Source organism: Tachypleus tridentatus, chromosome 10, assembly GCF_004210375.1.
Source record: "Tachypleus tridentatus isolate NWPU-2018 chromosome 10, ASM421037v1, whole genome shotgun sequence".
NCBI classification, from domain to species: Eukaryota; Metazoa; Arthropoda; class Merostomata; order Xiphosura; family Limulidae; genus Tachypleus; species Tachypleus tridentatus.
This window is the reverse complement of record NC_134834.1, coordinates 127,772,825-127,798,439: the sequence shown is the minus strand read 5'-3', so window position 1 is coordinate 127,798,439 and position 25,615 is coordinate 127,772,825. Positions and strand designations below refer to the sequence as shown.

Here is a 25,615-nt window from a genome sequence, read left to right as displayed (position 1 = left end):
TTATCCTTATGGATGGTGTACATCTTTCACACATATAAGCGACGTTGGCGAACAGTGGACCTGTTTTTACTGGCCGTTGGCACTCAAGAGTTAGTGACCGCTCTTTACGCCTTTGGCTTTGCTGTCCTGAATCTCTTCAGTCCAAGAGCTGGTCCAGCTTGTAGTTTTATATTATGGGGCTTGACCGCAACTCGAACATTTCAAATCTTTACACTAGCTTCTCTTGTAGTGGACAGAGCTTTGACCATTCGCTGGCCATATAAATATCGCTTCACTGTCCGTAGAAATCAAATTATATATCACATAACAGTAACTGCTATTATCGCTGTGATTGTCGGTGTCGCGGCTGTATTTGCTCGTTCTCCCCACAAACACCAAGAGTACCATTGTTCTGTCCACCCCCTGGGGTGGGACTACAGGTTTTCTCTCTTCAACATCTGTCTCCACAGTATTCTAATGATAACTGTGCTGGTTTGTTGCTTCGACTTGGAGGTGAATCACTGCCAAGCTCGCCATCGAAGGCTGCATTTTTCTGACCCGTTAACTGGAACTGAGAACTCCACAGGGACAACCACCAGTAGCAGTGTGACGAGCAGCTCAAGTGAAAGCACGCGGCCACTGCACAGCCCTAGTCGGCAAGAGTCTCGTCGGCCTTACAGCACCGAGCAGACAAGCTCTGACATTCGAAGGACCACTGTAGAAGCCGTATCGTGCCTGTGTTACCTTGTAAACCACCTACCATTCCTGGTAAGGCCTATTCATATCTATGTTTATTCATTTGCATGACATAATCATAAAAAACCCTGGAATTTCTTTAAGGTTCTTTGTTAATCCAACTACAACATCTTGTTGGATGTGTGCAAATGCTCTAAGGTCAAAACTTTTACATTGCTTTTATTAAACTTTCCAAGCTACTTGGCTAATCTGCCCTAGTAAATGATGTTATAGCAAACCACAAAACACACTGTTTTTCTTTGGACACTGTTACACACAGACTTTACTAGCACCTATACATTAATCGTCAAACACTGGTATACACAGGCTATACTATAACCAATATATTAATATTCAAATACTGGAACATACACACTATACTAGAAAGTAGATATTAATCTTCAAACACTGGTACACACAGAATATACTAGAACCCGTGTAATAATCTTCAGACACTGTTACACACAGACTATACTAGAACCTATATAATCATCTTCAAACACTGTTACACACACACTATACCAGAACTAATATAATAATCTTCAGACATTGTTACACACGGACTATACTACTAACTATATATTAATATCTCAACACTGTTATGCACAGTATACACTAAAACCTAGATACTAATATCCACACACTGGTACATACAGATCACACTAGAACCTAGACATTAAAATCCAAAAACTGGTGCATACAGATAATACTAGAACCTATATAATCATCTTCAGACACTGTTAGACACAGACTATACTAGAACCTATATAATAATCTTCAGACATTGTTATACACAGACTATACTAGAACCTATATAATCATCTTTAGAGACTGTTATACACAGACTATACTAGAACCTATATAATCATCTTCAGACACTGTTAGACACAGACTATACTAGAACCTATATAATCATCTTCAGACACTGTTATACACAGACTATACTAGAACCTATATAATCATCTTCAGACATTGTTATACACAGACTATACTAGAACCTATATAATCATCTTCAGACACTGTTAGACACAGACTATACTAGAACCTATATAATCATCTTCAGACACTGTTAGACACAGACTATACTAGAACCTATATAATCATCTTCAGACACTGTTAGACACAGACTATACTAGAACCTATATAATAATCTTCAGACACTGTTATACACAGACTATACTAGAACCTATATAATCATCTTCAGACACTGTTACACACAGACTATACTAGAACCTATATAATAATCTTCAGACACTGTTAGACACAGACTATACTAGAACCTATATAATAATCTTCAGACACTGTTAGACACAGACTATACTAGAACCTATATAATCATCTTCAGACACTGTTAGACACAGACTATACTAGAACCTATATAATCATCTTCAGACACTGTTATTCACAGACTATACTAGAACCTATATAATAATCTTCAGACACTGTTATTCACAGACTATACTAGAACCTGTATAATAATCTTCAGACACTGTTATTCACAGACTATACTAGAACCTGTATAATAATCTTCAGACACTGTTAGACACAGACTATACTAGAACCTATATAATAATCTTCAGACACTGTTAGACACAGACTATACTAGAACCTATATAATAATCTTTAGACACTGTTATACACAGACTATACTAGAACCTATATAATCATCTTCAGACACTGTTAGACACAGACTATAGTAGAATCTATATAATAATCTTCAGACACTGTTAGACACAGACTATACTAGAACCTATATAATAATCTTCAGACACTGTTAGACACAGACTATACTAGAACCTATATAATAATCTTTAGACACTGTTATACACAGACTATACTAGAACCTATATAATCATCTTCAAACACTGTTAGACACAGACTATACTAGAACCTATATAATAATCTTTAGACACTGTTATACACAGACTATACTAGAACCTATATAATCATCTTCAGACACTGTTAGACACAGACTATACTAGAACCTATATAATAATCTTTAGACACTGTTATACACAGACTATACTAGAACCTATATAATAATCTTCAGACACTGTTAGACACAGACTATACTAGAACCTATATAATAATCTTCAGACACTGTTATTCACAGACTATAGTAGAATCTATATAATCATCTTCAGACACTGTTATACACAGACTATACTAGAATGTATATATTAATATTCAGACACTGTTACACAGAGACTATACTACAACATAAATATTAATATTCAAACACTGATTTATACAGACTATAGTAGAACCTATATATTAATATTCAAACACTGGTACACACAGATTATACTAGAACCTATATTTTAATATCCAAACACTGGTACACACAGGCTATACTAGAAGCTATATAATAATCTTCAAACATTGTTATACATGGACTATACTAGAAGTTATATAATAATCTTCAGACACTTACACACAGAATATAGTTGGATCTGTAACAGTAATTTTTCGATGTCATGCAACACGAGTTCTAAATCCAGTTATTTAATCGTCACTTTTTATAAACATTTATTTATTACTAGTAGTTTCTATCCTCGTTTATACTACGGGCCCGGCATGTCCAAGCGGTTAGGGCGCTTGACTCGTTATCTGAAGATCGCAGGTTAGAATCACTGTCACTCCAAAAAAATGCTCAACGTTTCAGCCGTGGGGGTGCTATAATAACTATAGTAATAACTATGCCATAACTGTTCGTTAATATAAGAGTAGCCCAAGAGCTGCCGGTTGTGAAGCTAACTATTTGCCTTGCCTCTAGTCTCACACTGTTAAATTATGGACCGTTGGCGCTGATAGTCCTTGTGTAGCTTCCCGCGAAATTCAAAAACAAAGGAACATTTCTACTACCGTTTTCAGTCCGAATGAATGAAATGGAACTACCGCGAGGAATTATTCGCTGGTTATCTAACTTTTTGGAAAAGAGAAAATGTAGAGTAAATGTTGAAGAACCATTTTCTTAATACTTTACTCCTGAAGCTGGTGACCCTCAGGGAGGGTGGTTAGTCCTATACTCTTCATCATGTATGTAAACAATATGCCACTGAGGGATCCAAATCATGGATTCTCTTCACAGTTCGCAGATGATGTGGCAGTCTGGAAAAGTGCCGCAACACTCACGATAGCAGCCACTAACATACAACCGCAACTAAATAGAATAAGTGAATACTGTCAAAAATATAGAATAAAATAAACACAGCAAAAACACAACTCGTAGTCTTTACGAAATTGACAAAACACAAAAAGCAACAGCCAGAATTATATATGAATGGCACACTACTCCAGATTGCCCCATCGGCAAAATTTTTACGTCTGACCTATGATTCAAAACTAACTTGGATCAATCATGTGAACGAAATTAAAAATAAAGTCTGGCGAAGAACTAACTATGCTAGGAGTCTAACTGGTAAAAACAGTGGAGCATCTACAGATAACATACTAAAAATCTATAAAACATATATTAGACCTGTAATAGATTATGCAGCTCCAGTATGGATAACTGTAAGCAATAAAATAATTAAAACTAAACTACAAACAATCCAAAACACACTCCTCACAACTACATACAGAGTTCCAAGAACTATATCATCTCAGTTCATTCACAAATACTCGAACATACCAACCATACCAGATAGACTCCTACATATTACAATAATATACTTTAATAAGAATTGGATGAAAAACGAATTACTATGCGAACTAGACAGGTACCTCATACATAATGAAGCTAGTCCTAAATACCTCTCCCCAGTTAACTTATATTTTAAATATAAAAATAAATAAAAAATATATATTAAATAATAATAATAATAAAATAATAAAAATATATATACATATATATATGTATTAAATAATAATAAAAATGCCACCAACAAACTTGACATTCTGCTGATAGAATAAAATAATCACTATATATGAGCCACAATACAGGAACATTGCCCTGAAAAGGATCAAAATAATATTCAGTTCTACAATTATAAATACCAATCCGTCAAGAACATAAGTACGGGGAGGAGGAAGAGGTCACAGAGAACCTGACCCTCCAGGGTATGAACTTTTCTTACCCAAACACCGACAGAGATTCGATACCGTTTTCAAGGTAGTCCTGCTTCATAGTGTGGTGTACAATCCACTAATTACTAATACGAGTTAGTGGAGTTGTATAGGCTAGTAACCATGACAACAGTTTCCACAATTTTAATATAAAATTTTAAGGGTCTTTCAGAAGTGGATTAAGGGTTTATAATGTTCAAATTCAGAGTTCGGTGGGCACATCGCAGATAGTTCACTGCGTTGCTTTACACTCAGCAATAAGACAAGCATCAAACACGTTAAAAATATCTCCAATTTGCTCTGTTGAAATGTTTTCCAATTTCTCATATAGAAAATCTGCATAATTTATTTCCATCAAATGTAAACAAATTACGCTAAAATGAAACAAATCTATTTCAAAGCGCCCTATTTTCTTTGGTATTTCACATTAACGAGGACCTGTGACGGTCCACAAAATCCACAGGAAATATACATACTGAAGTCCTGAAAAACGTAGAAAGAAATTTTATGGTAGTGTATTAGAGACATAGGGAGTAAAACCACAACAACAGTATTAACTGTTTGTTGAAATTAACCACTCCCAGTGAATTTCTGTTGTACTAAATATGAATGTCAGTAAAATGTTGATGTTTCACCTGTGATTTACCTTCTATTGTTGTTTGAAAGTAGTTTGAAATGTAATTTTACTTTGTCCTAATACTTTTGGACATACGAAAAAGAACTCCTAAACAGGGTAGGAAATGCCCAACAAGAGGTCTCATTAGTGAGTTGCACGGCCATCATTGCGAATAAATGCAAACATTCGCTTTGGCATGGTCGATATAAGCGTTTGCAGAAGGCTGGTTGGAATGTTATTCCAAGTGGTGAAGATGGCTTCACGAAGATCATGCACTGTTTGGAATTGACGTCCACTTCTATAGACTTCTCTTGCAATCCACCCCAAACACTTTTAATGGGGTTCAGTTCAGGCGAACGCGCTGGATGGTCCAAAAGAATCACGTTATTCGCCATGAAAAAGTCCTTTGTCCTGCGCGCATTGTGGATTACAGCGTTGTCCTGCTGAAAGATCCTGTCATTTCCATACAAGCGAGTGCCTTCAGTCAATAAGGATGCTCTTTCCAACATGCCAATGTAGCCAGCTGCTGTTTGACGCCCCTCTTTAACTTGAAGCTCCATTGTTCCATGGAAGGAGAAAGCACCCCAGATCATGATGGAACCTCTTCTACTTTGTCGTGTATAAAATGTCTTCGGTGGGATATCCTTATCGTGCCAGTAACGTTGGAAGCCACCTGGACCATCCAGGTTAATTTTTTTCTCACCAGAGAACAAAACCTACGTCCCATATTTGGTGATTCTCAGCAAAGTTTAACCGAGCTGTTTCGTGGTGCGGAAGGAGGCGTGGCCTTTGAAGACGTTTATGGTTTTTTAAAGCCTTTCTCTCGTAGATGCCGTCTTATTGTTCTTAAACTGCATTCTGCGTCCGTAAGGGTCTTAATATGGTTCGACGATCAGCTGGTGTCTTGCCAGACAATCTGTCAAATCTTCCTGCTCAACGCCGGCGAAATTTTCTTGGGCCAACCATTTGAAATTCTCGTTCCGTATCCCTTAGGGTCTTTTAATAAATTTGCAACAGCAGTTTTACTACGCCCAATCTCACCAGCGATGGCACATTAAGAGAAACCTTGCTTTTGCAGCTCAACAATTCTGCCACGTTTAAACTCTGTCAACGTTCTAGCCTTTGCCATGTTTTTACCCAATGTAACACTGGAGATGTCAGTATGAAATGTTGACAAAGCTAATGCTTAAACACAAATGACTAAATTTCGTTACGTGTTTACTGATTAACGCTTCGTTTCAGTATGGTCTTAAACTTTTGACCAGCTAGTATTTAGGCTAATTCCATAGTGTTTACATTTTCCCTTTCAAATGCTAATTTTTTTTAATTTTTATTTTCCCTTTTCTTGTTTTCATCTTTCGAAGCTCTACTCAGATAAGTTGTTGAGTCTAACAACGCAAAATGCATATTTTTTCTTTATGTTCACTGGCCTTAAGATTTTGGCCAGCAGTGTATTTATAAGAACATTACGTGGGAACAGCTTTCTTGGAGAAAACCTAATAACTTAAGACGTACTAACAAACGACTTGCAGCTATGTGTTAATATACGATTTCTAATAGTTAAGGTGCAGGAAACAGTGTTAAACAATTGTCACGAAGTTATTGTGGTTTTTTTAATTATGCACAAAGCTATATAATAAGCTGTCTGTGCCTGCCTATCACGTGTTGTTAATCCGCAGACATGCCGCTGTGCCAGTGGGTGGCGTTACGAAGTTAATATTTTATTCGTAACGAGAAACCCACTTCAAGCAAAAATGTTCAGGTTTAGATGATCTCTGCTTTATATTGGTAAAAATGTTAATATCCATACCAGCCGTCCTGAGATACATTTTTAACAAGTGTAAATTGTAAGAAAACAAGAAATTTGTTAAAATATAGTGCGTGTTAACGCTAATAAGATAATTTGTGTTACACGTTATGTTACCTACTGTAAGCTTCATCAGTGCTCATATAAGGTTAACATCACTCTCAGTGACCATTTATACGTAGTCCTGATGACGTCATTGTTACACGACAGGGTAAACTTGTTTCATTTGTTTATAAAGTATATTTATAACGTATTCGTTCCTTAAATCGTTATGTGTATATCTAATGTACGGCTGCAATTAACTTACCAAATAATTTCAATTTTATACCATGATGAAGTGGACATTCACTGTACTGTGACGTATAAGCTCCGCCTACCGGTTATCATCCTATACTACAACATCAAGCCGAATCTTCCGTGAAGAAACAGCGGATGTTTCGCTAAATGTGCGTGATGCTATAGAGGATGGTGAGGGGCTATTAAATGTGGAAATGTTTATATTGAAAGATTCTTTGTTACGCTATCCAAACACTCCTGGATCACATTTCTGTAAAGATGAGCAAAAGAAATAAAAATAAAGGAACAAAATTCTTGGACAAAATAACCGATGCATTACCGAACAACTGGACACACTGTGAAGATGCCTGATATAACATCAAACTACTGGTCACACTCTAGATATGACTGATGTAACATCAAACTACTGGTGACACTCAAAATAACAGACATAACATCAATTTACTGGTCAACTCTCAACATGCCTGATACAGCATCAAACTACCGGACACACTGTCAACATGACTGATACATTATCAAACTATTGGATACATTGGCAAATTGACTGATATAACATCAAGCTACAGGATACACTGTCAAGATGACTGATACATTATCAAACTACTGGATACACTGTCAAGATGACTGATACATTATCAAACTACTGGATACACTGTCAAGATGACTGATACATTATCAAACTACTGGACACGCTCTCACAATCTCTGATATAAGATCAAACTACTAGAGACACTGTCAACATGTCTGATACATTATCAAAATACTATACGCACTGCCTAGATGACTGATATAACATCAAACTACCGGACACACTGTCAACATGACTGATACATTAGCAAACTATTGGATACATTGGCAAATTGACTGATATAACATCAAACTACTGGATACACTGTCAAGATGACTGATACATTATCAAACTACTGGATACATTGGCAAATTGACTGATATAACATCAAACTACTGGATACACTGTCAAGAGGACTGATACATTATCAAACTACTGGACACGCTCTCAACATCTCTAATATAAGATCAAACTACTAGAGACACTGTCAACATGTCTGATACATTATCAAAATACTATATGCACTGTCTAGATGACTGATATAACATCAAACTACAGGACACACTGTCAGCATGTCTTATATAACATCAAATTCCCAGATACATTGTCGACATGTCTCATACAACATTAAACTACTGGTCACACTCTCGATATGACTGATGTAACATCAAACTTCTGGTGACACTCTCAAAACAATTGATATAACATCAAATTACTGGTCACACTCTCAAACTACGAGATACATTGTCAACATATCTTATATAGCATCAAACAACTGGACACACTGTCAGCATGTCTGATACATTATCAAACTACGAGATACATTGTCAACACGTCTGATATAACATCAAACTACTGAATACATTGTCATCATGTCTGATATAACATCGAAGTACTAGACACACTGTGAACATGACTGATGCATTATCAAACTACTGGACATACTGTGAACACGACTGATACATTATCAAACTACCAGATACACTGTCAAGATAACTGATATAACATCAAACTACTGGATACACTGTCAACATGACTGATATAACATCAAACTACTGGATTCAGTGTCAAAATGACTGAATATAACATCAAATTACTGGATACACTCTCAACATTACTGACACATTACCAAACTACTGGAAACACTGTCAACATTATTGATACAATATCAAACTACTGCATACACTGTCAACATTACTGATACAATATCAAACTACTGCATACACTGTCAACATGTCTGAATAAATATCAGACTAGTAGGTACATTGTTAACATGGGTGATATGCGCAGTAAACCACATGTATATAATCTTGCAGCTTGTACAATTTACTGTAAATCATATGTATTTAGTCCTGCATGTAATAAAACGTGCTGTAAACCACATATATCTTGTCATACAGCTGGTAGAACGTGCTCTGAATCAGATGTATCTAGTCCTACAGCTGGTACAACGTACTATGAACCTCATGCATCTGGTCTTACAACTAGAAGCAAGTGCTATAAGCCTCATGTATCTAGAGTCCTGTAGCTAGTAAAACGTGCTGTAAACCTCATGTATCTAGTTCTGCAGCTGGTAATACATCTTACACTACATATTTATCAGTCCACTAGTAAGACGTGCTATCTTTTCATTCTGATTTACACAATACATTAAGCCTAGTTCAATATTCTTTCATATTAAATATTAATATGTTTAACTTAACTATGTAGTATGTAGGAACATCTAATAACTTAGAAAATTACGATAAACGGTATTAAGCATAACGAATGGTTCGTCCGCCTCTTCTAGTCCTTTATTTGTACAAAAGAGTATTCACAGACACAGGACAGTGTTATCCATTCATAGTTTATACGAAAATTCGTAAAAAAAGAAAAAAAAGGACTTTTAATGACCTGGTTGAACTCACATAAAATAGTTACACTAACTCTAACCACTGTTGATATAGTCTAACTCTAATACAAATACTAGAACCCTGAGGGGCTCCACGGCCATTATGATTCATAGAAGCCCCAATGAACTAAAGAAGCTTACCCAATTAACATCAGTTACTTTTAACTTTAGCTCAAGGGACTTTATAAACTCCATTTAAACGTTAGGACACTTGTCCATCACAACTGAACACTTCTGAATGATCCATTTGGCTTGTGGGTGGGCAGTCGGGTATGAACACAGATTCAGCGCCCCGGAATCCCTAGCGAGTCCAGGTTCGAGCTAAGCGAACTTGCTCCAAGACACCCATCATGCCTGAGTAACATTCCGGGAGTGATTGAACTCCCTTGACACCCAAATTAAGTAAAGGCAGATGGCCCACGCCATACAAAGAAGAGTAACACCTGGGCTACGCCGAGTCTGCCCAAATTTGGATTTTCTAGCACCTAAGCTGTGGGAGGAGTTGGCTGACAAGAAAGTCACAAACAACACAGCGTGAATTAATAAAGGTTTTAATATCCATAAACCTATAAAGTCTGTGCTCGTCCTTATGAAAATTATATTTAAAGTTTTTATTATTGTTTTTGGTACTTTTCAAAATAGCTATAAAACCGAATTCTTAAGTTTTTCATAAAGATAGGTACACATTCACATGTACAAGTTAAATAGTCAAGTCGCTATAAGAGAAAGTTAGGCCTAGCTTACTACGAAAAGTTGTATTAAATAGAATAAACTGATATTAATGTGATTAGGCCTAGTTTCGCTCACAACATAACGTGTTTGGTTCTATTATTATATAAGCTTATTACTTTGACGTCAGACGATGCTTTGATGACGTGTGTGAGCTTCGTTGACAGGTCATCTGACCTCATTATCAGTCAACAGGATTAGTCCATAACACTGTAGGCCAAAGTGTGGATCTGAGTATTAGAGGTTTGTCATGTACAAAAACTGTAAGAGTTAATCGCTGTTAATCGTGAAAATAACCAAAGGTTTTATTAATAATTACCTTATCACACTACGTAACTTAGAAACAACAACAGACACACATAGACACGAAAGACGAAACAGACATGCGCGATAGTCAAACTAATATGTTATCAATATAGTGTAATAAACTAATAATTTCACCCTATGTTTCCCTGGGTTTATCCAACTTTTCCTAACCCAGGACAATAAGAACGTCTCATAGCATGTCACGAATGGTGAAGTAGTTTACACAGTAAAATAAGGTTCCCTCGGTTATAGAAGTGTACGCGCTGGTTGAATTTAACTTTAAACAATTAAACAATACCATTTGTTTAAGTGCAAGGAAAGCCCTGATTGTATAATTCAAGCAAAGCAAATTACCATCACGAAATAGACAGCAGCACTGGTTTAGAAAATAAGTAACTCCTATTTTAAAGTTAGATGACTAATCATGCGCAGAACAGGAAAGGTTTAAGAATTATTTAGAAGATAAACATTGTTACACCAGCGCACGCCATCATAACGATTGTTTAAAGGTACGTCAACAAACAGTAGTTAATTCTTTAAGACTAAATGACATATTTAAAAACTGTAGATGGTATGATATTAACACATAGTTGCCTACGTAATATAATTATACGGTTTTTACACCTCCCATTGTTTCATTTTTGTCTAATCTTGGAAAGACTTATGCCCGACATTCCAAGTTTCCCGATTTAATTTAAATGCATAAAAGAGCAAAAACCAAATACTTTATACACTTAGTATCGGTTGTTTAACGGAGTCTATGTGCTAGACGGTTTAAGTATTTGAAAATTTCAATTAAGTGAGAAACACATAACGGAAGTTACCTGATAATCCATTAAAACAATTAAAACAACAGTTTTGTTAATTACTGATACCAACCTGTAACACATTTACTGAACAATGTAGTGAAAAATAATACTAAAAACAGTAGTATTGTTAACTACTGACACTATCCTGTGACCCGTTAACTGAACAATGATATTAAAACAATAGTATTGTTAATTGCTGATACTATCCTGTGGCACATTTGCTGAACAACGTGGTGAACAATGATATTAAAACAGTAGCATTTTTAATTATTGACACTATCCTGTGACACGTTTACTGAGCAATATGATGAACAATAATATTAAAACAGTAGCATTGTTAATTACTTATACTATCCTGTGACCCATTAACTGATAAATGATATTAAAACAACAGCATTGTTAATTATTGATACTATCCTGTGACCCGTTTACTGAACAAAGATATTAAAACAACAGTATTGATAATTACTGATACCATCCTGTGGCATGTTCTTGAACAATGTAGTAAATAATTATATTTAAGCAATAGCATTGTTAATTACTGTACTATCCTGTGACACGTTTACTTAAAAATGTAGTGAACAATAATATTAAAGCAATAGCATTGTTAATTACCGACACTATCCTGTGACACGTTTACTGTACAATGTAGTAAACAGTGATATGACAAAACCAATACTGATACACAATCTTCTCCAAAGTGATCAATTTTCGGTGGTATCACATTACCTACAAAACGCCAAAGAATGTCAAAATACAGTTCTGACCCAAGCTTTCCAATTGTGATGTCATATAGCCTGTGTTTGTCTACAATATTCGAGATCATTTTAGTATTACGTACTCAACCCTGTATAACACACCTTCATATCTCTGTTTGATAACTGTACTGTATATCACTTTCTTATATATAGTATGTACAATTCACGTAAATGAAGTGAAAACCCAATAAGCTTAGATTGGGTAACGAAATCCTTATTGTTGTTGGTAGCTGTGAATTACAGATTCAACCAATGTCTACTTGAAAAATTGCATTATAAATGGTCAGCTACGAATACAAGTTTGACCAATGTCAGCTAGGAAAATAATACAATAAAAATACTCGTTAAAAAGTTTTGTAACAAAAGACAAAACATAATACGGTCTAAAATTAATCTTTATTTGATTAAAAAGAAACAATATCGTGTAAGTGTAGCTCTGAAATAAAAACTTTGATGTAACATAACTTACTTACACACTAGTTGGACTGAAATAATGTAAATTCCTGATTAATGAAATATTATCTTAGGACATGAAAAGTTGCTTCCCTTATGTGTAATTGCAAAAAAAATTACCCATAGAAACTATAAAACAAAAAATTTGAAACCGCAAATTTGCATGTATCTCTACACGGACCCAACAAACCTTCAAACCAAAGTTGGTTAAGGTGCATTACCAGGAGGCGAAGTAGTGATAAAAAACGCAATAACATCTATAAAACCTGGAAAATGCAAATCTGAGAATTTCTTTGTATCTCTCCATGGATCCAATGAACCTCGATACCATCCATATCCTGCCAAGTAATCACATGGACATAGAACAGACAATATTATATTTATATAAATTATTCGACATATAGTATAAGTTGATACAAACCTGTTTTAAAATAAAACCCTATTTAATTTTCCAGACCCTCCAGTGGCCTAGTTAATGCCACTGAACAGTTACTCTCAAATCTTCTAGCGGCCTAGCTGGTGCTTTACCATTTCTGACCAACCTCTCCATGTCACTCTGAAGTCTTCTAGCGACCTAGCTAGTACCTTACCATTACTGACCAACCTCTGCATGTCACTCTCACGCCTCCCAGCGTCCCAGCTCGTGATTTACCTGTACCAACCAGCCTCCAACATTTTTCCCTGTCTCTCTTAGGCCTTCCCACTGGCTACATAACATTTCAAAGTAATATTCAACTTCTATATCCCCTGTAGTCCTTCGAGTGTCCTTACTAATGTTTTATCCTTGATGAATCAACCATCATATCCCACCTTTTTTATAGTTGCGTAGGTAATGGTTTACCCGTGGCGATGAACTTTCGTAACGTCAACTCCCTCTTATGTCTAACCAATGATTTATCTCTGATGTCACATAGCCGTGTATATTTCTGGTTTTCGTACAAAGAGTGGAGGAGAGGTAGAGTAAATCCGGATATTATATTAATTTTGGGAGGGGGGGTATATCGCGAAAGGTCTCTAAAATTCAGTTGCTTCGACAGATTAGTTACAAACGAGACAGACATAATAATTGTCACAAAGAAATAAATAGTTTCATCGACAGAGCTACAAAGAAACATGAACACGTGCACGCATCGGACTTAGCTTGTTAAATAACAACAAAAGGAATATACCTTTGTTTACTGAAATCCAACAGTCTGTACTTTTACCTTGTTTCCTGTTACCACGGAAACCGTAGATCCATTATTATCTAAACACCAACATTTCGTCGTGCGTCCTCTAACGGTTAAAACTTTATATACATATATTATAAACTGTTATTGTAAGCTGAGGTAGCAATACCAATACTATTCAATTAGCCATATGGTCTGACTTGTTACAGTACAAAACATACACACAACAAGTGATTATACAGTGGATCTGATGGATGTTAGAGTGTGGCTGACTGGCCGCCTTAGACAGTAGATCAAAATTAAGTATGGCAGCATAGTAACCTTACCATGCATATAAACACATAGATGAATACTCTGGTGATATCAAATAGTGGGAATTGACTGTCACACTTATAATGCGCCCAGGGCCTCAAAATACTGGGCATCGTTTTTTCTTTTCAATGGTAACGAGATTAAAAATACTGAAAACTGGCCGCAGTCGGCAGATTCTTCTGGATACTCAAACATACCGATACCAAATTTTTGTTCCTCTTCCAAACATTCTATATCCTCGAAGTACGAATATTGTTACGTAGGCTTACTGAAAGTCGGTTTCATTTGAGATGAGCTTCTGGATGACTCAGCAGTTACTAAAATGCTAAAAATTTGGTTTCCATACCCCTCAAAACACAAAAACTCACAGTGTAGCCTCGCGTTTCACAAAAAATAAATAAATATTCAATACATTACCATTTCAATTCATTAGGATATTTAAGCCATAGTCCTACAGTGGCACCCTCTAACTAAGCTAGCATTCCAGCTTTCTACAAGATCAGTACTAGTTATTTATCAATTTTATAAAACAGGAACAAATGACCAATCAGAGCCTCCTGTTGTTACCGCTTTTTTTCTTTACCAATTAAGTTCTACATCATACTGTTTGTAGCGATGGTTGTTACTACTACGTTTCATTACACACGACTCACTTTTCTAAAAAAAAAAAAAAATCAAAATTAAACGAGGACCAAAGAATATGCAAAACAAAAACTGGTCTCTGTTAAGGAAAAGCTTCGTCTCCATATGCTGTACACTTATCTCCAAGCGCATATACAACGAAAATTATACCTGTATATTAACTCAATGAATTATTAACAGTACACAGATAATGTTAACAGCTTAATAAAGACAACGTGTTAGTAAAACCAATGAATTATTAATAGTACACAGATAATGTTAGAAGCTTAATAAAAAAATACATTTTATTAAAACCAATAAACAACAAATTGACCACACTATAATACGCTAATGAACACTAGTTTTAATATCAATTAAGAGTTCATTTATCACACAAGTGCACCCCGGTGAGCCACATGAAGTTACTGATTAGCTACGCTAAAATCTGAGGTTCGACTCCATGAGACGAACAAAGTTCAAGTAGCGTATTGCAATAATTTGCAGAACAAGCATATAATTACTGTTAAAGATTAATAACTGTAATTTGTGAGAAATGAAACCAGGATGTTACAGATACTTTTTGTTTGTCTTGTATACGTGAATCCATGAAATTAAACAACATATTTTGTTTTAAAAATCTGACACCACGAAGTTAAACAAAATTATTCAGTTTATCTATTTCAGCAAACTAAAACCAAGATAATACTTACGCATGTGTTTGTTGTAGTGAAATAAAACCATGAAGACGATAGATTTATTTTATTTGTTCTAGAAATGTGAAACCAGGAGGTTACGTGATAAATTTTCTTTGTTTGTCCTCGAACAGTGAAACCACGAAGTTAAACGATATTATTTTGTTTGTTGAAGAGAAATTAAACCAAGAAGCTAAACGACAGATTTAGTTTGTTTGTTCCAGAGAAGTGAAACCAGTTTTTTTGTTCTGAAGAAGTGAAACCAGGAAGTTATACGACAGATTTATTTTCTTTGTTTGACAAAATGTTGTATTCATTTTTATTTCTAAATATTGTGTTACACGTTCCTTACCAAATTTTTAATTCTACATTTTGTTTCCCATAAAATTCAGTTCTACATAGTTTTAGCTAATGAAGACTGCCACCAACAAACTTAATACCACATTTTTATTGCACATTTGATGGTATATTTATACTACATTTGGTACATTTTGATACTATATATCATCTACCAACATGTGATGGTATATACGGACTACATTTGGTACTATATATCACCTACCAACATGTGATGGTATATTTGGACTACCTTTGGTACATTTTGATACGATATTACCTATCAACATGTGATGGTATATTTGGACTACATTTGGTACGTTTTAGTACTATATATCACCTACCAACATGTAATGGTATATTTGGACTACATTTGGTACGTTTTAGTACTATGTATCACCTACCAACATGTAATGGTATATTTGGACTACATTTGGTACGTTTTAGTACTATATATCACCTACCAACATGTGATGGTATATTTGGACTACATTTGGTACATTTTGATACTACATATCACTTACTAACATGTGAAGGTATAACCGTCCTTAGCGTTAAAGTATACCAGCCAAATAAAAGATAGTTAGCAGCACTCGCCGCCACAACAGCTTTGGGCCAAAAATAGGATTGACTATTACCTTTATAATACACCATCAGTTGAAAGTGATATCACATCGAGAAAGCTTTTATTCATATCATGATACGATAATTATCAGGTCACATTCATACGATGTTGTAATCCACGGGAATTAATGCAGTCACTCAAACGTTGGTATAAAGGTTTAATAACCGTTATATGCACGTCCAACCCATTAATTTATGATAACAGAGCATTTTAAAAGAGTGATTATAATAAATGCTGTTATTTTATCTGCTCTTAACAGTCGACAGAGATACTTGGAGCACTGCGTTAAGTTTTGATAGAATGAGTGTTTAGAGTCCAGCCCGTGGCAAAATACCGGACACCCCAAATATTACGTTTCTTTTCTGTGCCTTCTATTTCCGTTATTAGCCTAGAAGTTTAATTTATAGGTATCGCGGCGGTCTGCTTCTCTGGTTGTTTCTGGCCATGTTCTAGATGTAAAACTAACAGCTTCCTGTGAGCTGAATTGGGTCACACCGGGCGTGGTCGATCATAGGAGTTCAGTTCGATATAAAAATATACAAAACTTCACCAACTTAGACACCGTTTAGACAAACAGTATTTGTTGAGTTGTCATATATTTTAAATACAAGAAAAAAGTGAAATAACTATAAAAAGGTTGTAAATACCCCTTACCACCTTCTCCAGTCCAAGAAGGTAATTGAACCCATAATTACATGTTTCCTAATTCTGTAATAGAAACAAAACTGCAACAATAAATAAATAAAATTAGGGGAAAGGACCTTTCGATACTCGACAAAATTAACCACAATGTTTAAAATATCGTGCGATTGATACACTAACTTAAAATTCAGTAAGCCTATTCTCTTCTCAGCTCGGCATAGCCAGGTGGTTAAGAAATTCGATGCATAATCCGAGGTTTGAGGGTTTGAACCCCCATCTCACCAAACATGCTCGCTCTTTAAGTCGTGTGGACGTTATTATGTGGCGGTCAATCCCACTATTTGTTGGTAAAAGATTAGCCCAAGAGTTGGCGGTGTGTGGTGATGACTAGCTACCTTCCTTCTCGTCTTACACTGCTAAATTAGCGCAGATAGCACTCGTGTAGCTTTGCGCGAAATTCGAAACAAACCAAACCTATTCTTTCATCTTTCTCTGACTCAAACGTGATTTCAATGTTTCATTTTAAACATTGTTATACTATTCGAACTAATTACGTAAGAGTAATTATGTCCTTGTTGCCATCTAGCGGCTAAATAAAAATGCTACTTGTAAATATGCTTTATCACATTAGTATAAAAATCGTATACCTTACAACAAGCCCCCCACTAGTGGCACAGCAGCATGTCTGTGGACATACAACGCTAGAAACCGGGTTGCGATACCCGTAATGAGCAGATCACAGATAGCCTACTATGTAACTTTGTGCTTAATTACAAAAAATAACAATTCTAACATACTTTAGTTACAAATAATGTAGGAAATCGTGTCCGTAGCAACCTAGGAGGTCACCGAGGTCAGAACTTTGGTTGAAATTTCAACCTAAATATTCAATTAGTTAAAGAATAAAATTTTTAGGAAACTAAGGCACTTTAAAAGCGGGAAAATGTAGGGTTGACCCTAAATGAGTTTGTGTGATGACCTCAAATCAGTGACGTGTACAAGTCGGTAGGTTCAAGCCCTAACTTCCTTCCCTATATGTCCCTAATGTGTCATTTTTCTCATTCTTATAGAGAGCGTTCACAACTGCCAAAGTACACCTTGTCAGCTGCGATCAAACGAAAATCACGTTTTAAAATTAAAGACTTGTGTATCTTTACAGTAAAAACAATATAATTGTGATAAGTTATTTATGTAGTATTAATACACAGTTGTCCACTGCTTAGGTTTAGATTTTATCGGGTGCACATACTATGTTGAAAAAAATATACGTACACACCCATATCAACAAAACAATCAACAACAAACAAACAATAATAAATCCCAAGATACAACAAACTATAAAACCTTACACTGCTGCATATATTATATTCCCGACAACAGCAAAAAAATAACCAACATTTGGAAAAAAAAAAAAACTCATAACAAAACACAACATTCCAGTAAACACCAAATTTATTCAAAAACCAGGTACAAAACTAAAGTCCATGCTATGTAAAAACTACACTGACAAACACAACACCAACATGATTTATAAAGTACATTACAACAATAGCCGCGACTTCCATATTGGAGAAACAAGCAGAAAAATAGAAACCAGATTCAAAGAACAAAAAAAAACAACACTTTCACACATTTTTGAACACTGCAAATCAAATAAACACAACATAACCATAGAAAACACCCAGATATTAAGTAGGGAAACAAATATAAATAAACGCAAAATCAAAGAAGCCCTACTTATACAGCAACTAAAACCAAAATTAAACCAATATAAAGGAACACTTTTATACCTGTACTAATTAATAGCCTGATATCTAACTGCAACGCCACCTACAAACCCGTACATGTTTACAATCTCACCCCTAAGACATGTGCTCGGCAATGGTCAGTTGCAAACTCTCTTTGTTAACCTGAATATAATCTAAGAAGGTCGAAATGTTAGTTCGGAACGTTTAGGGTATGATTTAGCCAAACTAGTTATTCCTTTAACTTTGTGGATATTTCGTATTAGCAAGATTACGTGAATGACCAGTGCAATGAGTGTATAACGCCGTGCTTTGCATATCTTGAACTTGATTTTGACACCAAATCTTTCGTCAGCCATGGTGGATGCTCCATCACATTCTGGACCATGCAATTCATTTAGAGATAATCTTACATTAATCAAGATACCTGTAATTACACATACAATATTTGTTGCCTTGACTTTCTGTAGCTTATTAACAAAGTCAATAAATTATTATTGGAGGACATAAAGGTAAATGTGTTATCTTGTGAGAAATGACTTAATTATTAAAAACAGAGCAAAATCCAACCTTCTTACTTCATCAATGACTTATACTTGGATTAGGTCATATCCTAGGATACTGATTATATTATTTTGTGTGCGAGGATATATACCTTGGGACGGCACAAATTAGTTGTCTGTGCTCAAAACCACGTGTAGCTGCCACAAATAAACGACTGTTTTATTTTAATGCGAGCGTTATGATTTGAATAGTTTATATAACGCAGGTGTCATACTTAGTTATGCTTACAAGCGAGAATTTATGGTAAATTTTCATATGTAATTGTTTACTAATCATACGTTGTATAGCATGTACAGTCAATAATACTGACCTATAGACTGCTATATTGTTGCGTCATGCTTTTTATCTGAGTTTTTATCGATGTTTTAAGTGAGTATTATTGAATCAGAATATTTATAATTGCGTGAAATGTTCTCACTTTCGTCAGGGTATAAATAAACATAGATTATTTAGATCTAGATTGCTCAAGTGTGAGTTTATCAATAAAGAGCGTATAGTGGCGATTTTTCAAGTGAAATTTTCACAGACTGTAATGTAATAATTGCGGAAAAGTATAATTCTTCTTGTCAGTTGTGTTCTGAAGCAACTGAACCAATTTGTGTTAACTCTGACGAAATAAATAATTATTTAAAGACATGGATACAACTGTCGTAACCAACAGTGTAACGAATACTTGACTATACATTTGACTTGTTTTAATTATAAAGCAGCTGGATTGTATTGCTGTTTCTTTAACAAAATTTACTGCTAACAAGTCACAGAGACCTACTGTAAATAATATGTTTTATATAGTTTTATTACAACGGTACACTATAGTTTTAACATAAGTACATCATATACGTTCTCTATAGTTTTAAGATAAGGTACATTATTGTCTTTACAAAACAATAAAGCATTTATTATGTTTATATACTTTATATACTATATATACTTTATTACCTATATTTCCAGTACGTGTCTTGGAGTTTATTAATACCAAAAGAATCTGGCTAGAGGTCTCACTGACTCGTTATTTCATCCAAAGGAATCAACAATCTCATATCTATCAGTGTTAACAAACAGACTGACTCGTTGTTTCCTCCAGAAGAATCAACAATCCAATGCCTTCATTGGAATCAGTAATGTGATACACATTGTTAATAAACACTTCAGACAACTTTCCCATAAACTTAGCAAGTCACTCAGAAGATTCTTTATTTCGACAGAAAATTCAACGCTTAACAACAGGGACACTGATGACATTAATTATTTTGTTAATCATAGAGACAATGGGTGGGCGCGTGACCGTAACCGCGACAAGAATTATGTTGCGTTTAAGGTCGTGCAGGTCCCGGGCGGGAAAGGTTTCGCAGACTGAGGTCACGTGAAGAAGCCACCGCGAAGATCCGGGATGAAAAACAAATAAGGCCTAACCGATCTGAGGCGTGTCTTTCAGGATCTCCTACAAAATAGAATAATAAAAAATGGACGACGACAAAGACACACTGATGAAGACAGACACTGTACAAAAGAAATACCAGTTTCTTATATGTGACGCCTACTCCTTGAGATATGTAATTTTCATCCTTTCAGGTAGACTATACTAACTTTATGCACATACTTGCAGCGTAACATTATTTACTCTTTAACACTCATTACTCAAAATGCTAATATCTATTGTTAGTTCTACCAACATTTCATGTGTTATAATTAAAACTAAGCTTTCGCAATAAAATTATTCTTTTCCGCGTAAATTATTGTAGTATAATTTCTATGTTAATAAAATATATTATCTTGCATCACTTTTATTTACTGCACATTCCAGAAGTCCTTGGGTGAAGAAAACTTGTATTTCGAGGACTAAACCACTAAAAAAATGACAAAGCATTAGAAATAAATAGGCTTAACACATGTGAGAAAAATCACCACAAAAACTGCGTGTTTATTTTCTGAATTCTCTTAAATTTTCCAATAAAAAATGCTTTCATAAATTACTGCCGAGGAGGCCTTTCGTAGAACACCATAACTAGAATATCATCTGGATCAAGCCTACCACAAACATAGGTCCTTAACTAATTTCTCTTAGTCCACGAAAAGGTGTAGGAAATGAAACGATAAAGGCTTCATTTGGTAATTTCCGTTTCAGAAAATGCTGCTACTAAGCTATTGATTGAAATCACAATCATTTCCCGACTTCGAAAGGGCCTGGCATGGCCTAGCGCGTTAAGGCGTGCGCTTCGTAATCTGAGGGTTGCGGGTTCGCGCCCAAGTCGCGCCAAACATGCTCGCCCTCCCAGCCGTGGGGGCATTATAATGTGACAGCCAATCCCACTATTTGTTGGTAAAAGAGTAGCCCTAGACTTGGCGGTGGGTGGTGATGACTAGCTAGCTGCCTTCCCTCTAGTCTTACACTGCAAAATTAGGGACGGCTAGCACAGATAGCCCTCGAGTAGCTTTGTGCGAAATTCCAAAACAAACACACCGACTTCGAACGTCACGTTTATGAAAATTCTCTCCAAACTTTAGCTAGTTTTTCTTTAAAAGGTTTAAAGAATAGTTTCAAACGTATCACCATTTCTAAAACTCGTTTTCTAACAATTAATGCCAAAGTGTTTCCTGTTTGTCTCTCAGGTCCTCAATATCCTCGCAATGCTGACACCGCCTTTTTGGTCTTCATGGCACGAGAACATTATTTTGTGGCTGAGATTAGTAGAAGGATTAGCGATTCCACTTCTGTTTTATTTCACTGACCCACAACATCGCTCAGCCTTACGACATGCTTTTCAACGTCGAAGTGGGAAGTTTTCCGACTTCGGAGGTATGTATAAAAAAAAAAGATTTTAGTAGTTAAAGTTATGTGTTAACGTAATGACAAACTGTGTTATGTTAAACAGACAAGCATGTTGATGTAACTCAATAAAATATTAATTGCACCCAAATATATATATTTTGGTGTTCAAAGAGTAATAACACTTTTAGTACTACGAATGACTTCCAAATTAACATTTAATGAAAAACTAAAAACATCCAAATAAAGCTGCAAAAGCATGTCTCATCTCTATATTAACAATAAGACTTGTAATACGTTTCTATTAACAAAAAGACTTGTAATATGTCTCTATTAACAACAAGACTGATAATATGTCTCTATTAACAACAAGACTTGTAATATGTTTCTATTAACAACAAGACTGGTAATATGTCTCTATTAACAACAAGACTTGTAATGTGTCTCTATTAACAACAAGACTTGTAATATGTCTCTATTAACAACAAGACTGATAATATGTCTCTATTAACAACAAGACTTGTAATATGTCTCTATTAACAACAAGACTGATAATATGTCTCTATTAACAACAAGACTTGTAATATGTTTCTATTAACAACAAGACTGGTAATATGTCTCTCTATTAACAACAAGACTGGTAATATGTCTCTATTAACAACAAGTAATATATCTCTGCATTAACAATAAGGTTGGTAATATGTCTCTATTAACAACAAGACTGCTAATACGTCTCTCTATTAACAATAAAACTGGTAATACGTCTCTGTATTAACAAAAAGACTGGTAATACGTCTCTCTATTAACAATAAAACTGGTAATACGTCTCTGTATTAACAAAAAGACTGGTAATACGTCTCTCTATTAACAATAAGACTAGTAATACGTCTCCCTCTTAACAACAAAAATGATAATACGCCTCTCTATTAACAACAAGACTGGTAATACGTCTCTTTATTAACAACAAAAATGATAATACGCCTCTCTATTAACAACAAGACTGGTAATACGTCTCTTTATTAACAACAAGACTGGTAATACGTCTCTCTATTAACAACAAGAGTGGTAATACATCTCTGTATTAACAATGAGACTGGTAATACGTTTCTCTATTAACAACAAGACTGGTAATACGTCTCTCTATTAACAACAAGAGTGGTAATACATCTCTATTAACAACAAGACTGGTCATACATCTCTGTATTTATAACAAGACTGGCAATACATCTCTATTAACAACAAGACTGTTAATGCATTTCTATTAACAACCAGACTGGTAAAACATTTTGACTAACTATGTTTAATGTCAACTGTAAATTGTGTTGACAACAACAGAGTTTGTTTGTTGAATTTCAAGTAAACTATTGAAGAGCCTATTCTGGTGTGATAGATTAGACGAAATGTTGCCAAAATCACTAACTCCTGAACAGTTCTTTACAGACTGATGGTGATGTTGAAGGTACATTATAATGCTCTAACGGTCGAAAAGGTCGGCATGTGCAGTGACGGCTTTCGATCCCGTAGACTGCGAGTCAAGTGCCCTAACCATCATGCCATGCCACATCGGAGAGTACAATAATCCATATGGCATGAATACGAAGCACTAACAATATTAAAACAATAGTGCTATAATAAAAGCTTATTAAACTAATAGTTTAATATGGGAGCACCCTGTTGATCAACAAATCAGCCTTCTGGGCTATAAAACAAACTGTCCAAGTATGCTGCTTTCAGAACGTTGTTTACCGTCTTTGGCTAACGTTCTTTGGTGTCAAGAGTCAACCCACACGAGGAAGGAAACATAAAATACTAAATGGCGCCTTTAAAATGCAAAATGCTACAATAAACGACAATGACTGTATTTACAGAATACATAAAAAACGTCACCTGCTATTATTCAGAGAGGAATCTGTCCCATTCTTCTGTTTCTGTCACAAAAGTTAATAATAGTCTTTGCTTTTACTCTTGTTTTAATCTTTTTTTCCAAATAGTTTATATTTCAACACACCTAAAATAACACTCATAGAACACAGAACAAGCTGCTGTTTATTAGCTTAGGTCTTAGTTTTATAAAAAGTCTGAAATATTACAATTAAATACGAGCCAGCAACTGAAATATCACTGTGAGAAAAAAATCCTTAAAAAGACAAGATTATGTGTATATATATATTTCTTAACTTGTTTACAGATGACAGACATTACCCATTGTACCTAGAAGATATCATAGAAGGGAACACTAAACCAAGTCCATTTGAATCAGTCACTCCAATTGGAATCATCACAAATTATCGTCGATCGCCTGGCAAGAAAAACAAATCTCAACATTCAAATGCACAGAAGAAAAGTCTTTGGAGAACAGGGACAAAGAAACGCATTTTGCCAAGTATCTACGGAGTAGACACAGTGCTGAATCCATCCCACCTTACAAACAACTTACAGACGGTTGTACATATTAAACCCCAGCCAGAGAAGGATGATGTAACAAAACTTAGCAGCATACAAATAGATTCATGGAAAGATACCGACACCCACATTTATGCAACTCTTTCTGATAATCTCAGCAGTTTGAGTTACCAGTCAAGTCTACCAGATGACAATGTCTTCAGCCGTGGTGGTGCAGAAGCTGAAGAAGAAATGTATGGCGGATCTCTCACAACAATTGCGAATGCCGACTTTGAATTTCACTATGCTTACCTAGGAGATGTGCGGTCTGGTGATGTCCTTTATAAGTATGACTCTGAGATGGAACTTTCTGGATCAGAAGACAAAGTCTGGAAATATCCAGATAACTCAAGTGACAAGAGCAGTAATTCTGAAATTGTACAGGACCTGGTGATTCGTATTGATTCTGCAAAAGATTTCTGTCATGTTAAAGGAAGCCCCGAGACTGAAAAGGCCGTGCAGAAGACAAGACATCAGTCTAATGACAATATCCCCTTTCACGTATACCGAGTTCGCACCGAAGAACTCTGTAAAATGTTTCACCCGCCCCTCCAAACAGTTGGTTCTCTATGAATGACCTTGACCATATTGGTGGCGAAAGTGTCTCTACCAGTTCTGACTCAGAAGAGGCCGTGTTTGTGGTTCCCGTGAAGAGTGAGTCAATGATGTCTTTGTACAAAATAC

The 25,615-nt window shown here is 35.4% G+C and overlaps 1 protein-coding gene across 1 annotated transcript; it reads left to right on the top strand.

The window, feature by feature from the left end:
* On the top strand, nucleotides 1–25,504 carry LOC143228495 (uncharacterized). Its single transcript, XM_076459746.1, has 3 exons — nucleotides 1–747; nucleotides 22,333–22,519; nucleotides 24,678–25,504. The coding sequence occupies exons 1-3, from the start codon at nucleotides 13–15 to the stop codon at nucleotides 25,502–25,504; spliced, it is 1,749 nt and encodes a 582-aa protein (XP_076315861.1). The 5' UTR covers nucleotides 1–12.
* The last annotated feature ends 111 nt before the right edge of the window (nucleotides 25,505–25,615 follow it).

Excerpts from the sequence above, each read along its gene's own strand:
- LOC143228495 (XM_076459746.1), top strand. The coding sequence starts at position 13 with ATGGTGTACATCTTTCACACATATAAGCGACGTTGGCGAACAGTGGAC. Across the intron at positions 748-22,332 it reads TAAACCACCTACCATTCCTG|GTCCTCAATATCCTCGCAAT; the intron begins GTAAGGCCTATT and ends TTTGTCTCTCAG. Across the intron at positions 22,520-24,677 it reads GAAGTTTTCCGACTTCGGAG|ATGACAGACATTACCCATTG; the intron begins GTATGTATAAAA and ends ACTTGTTTACAG.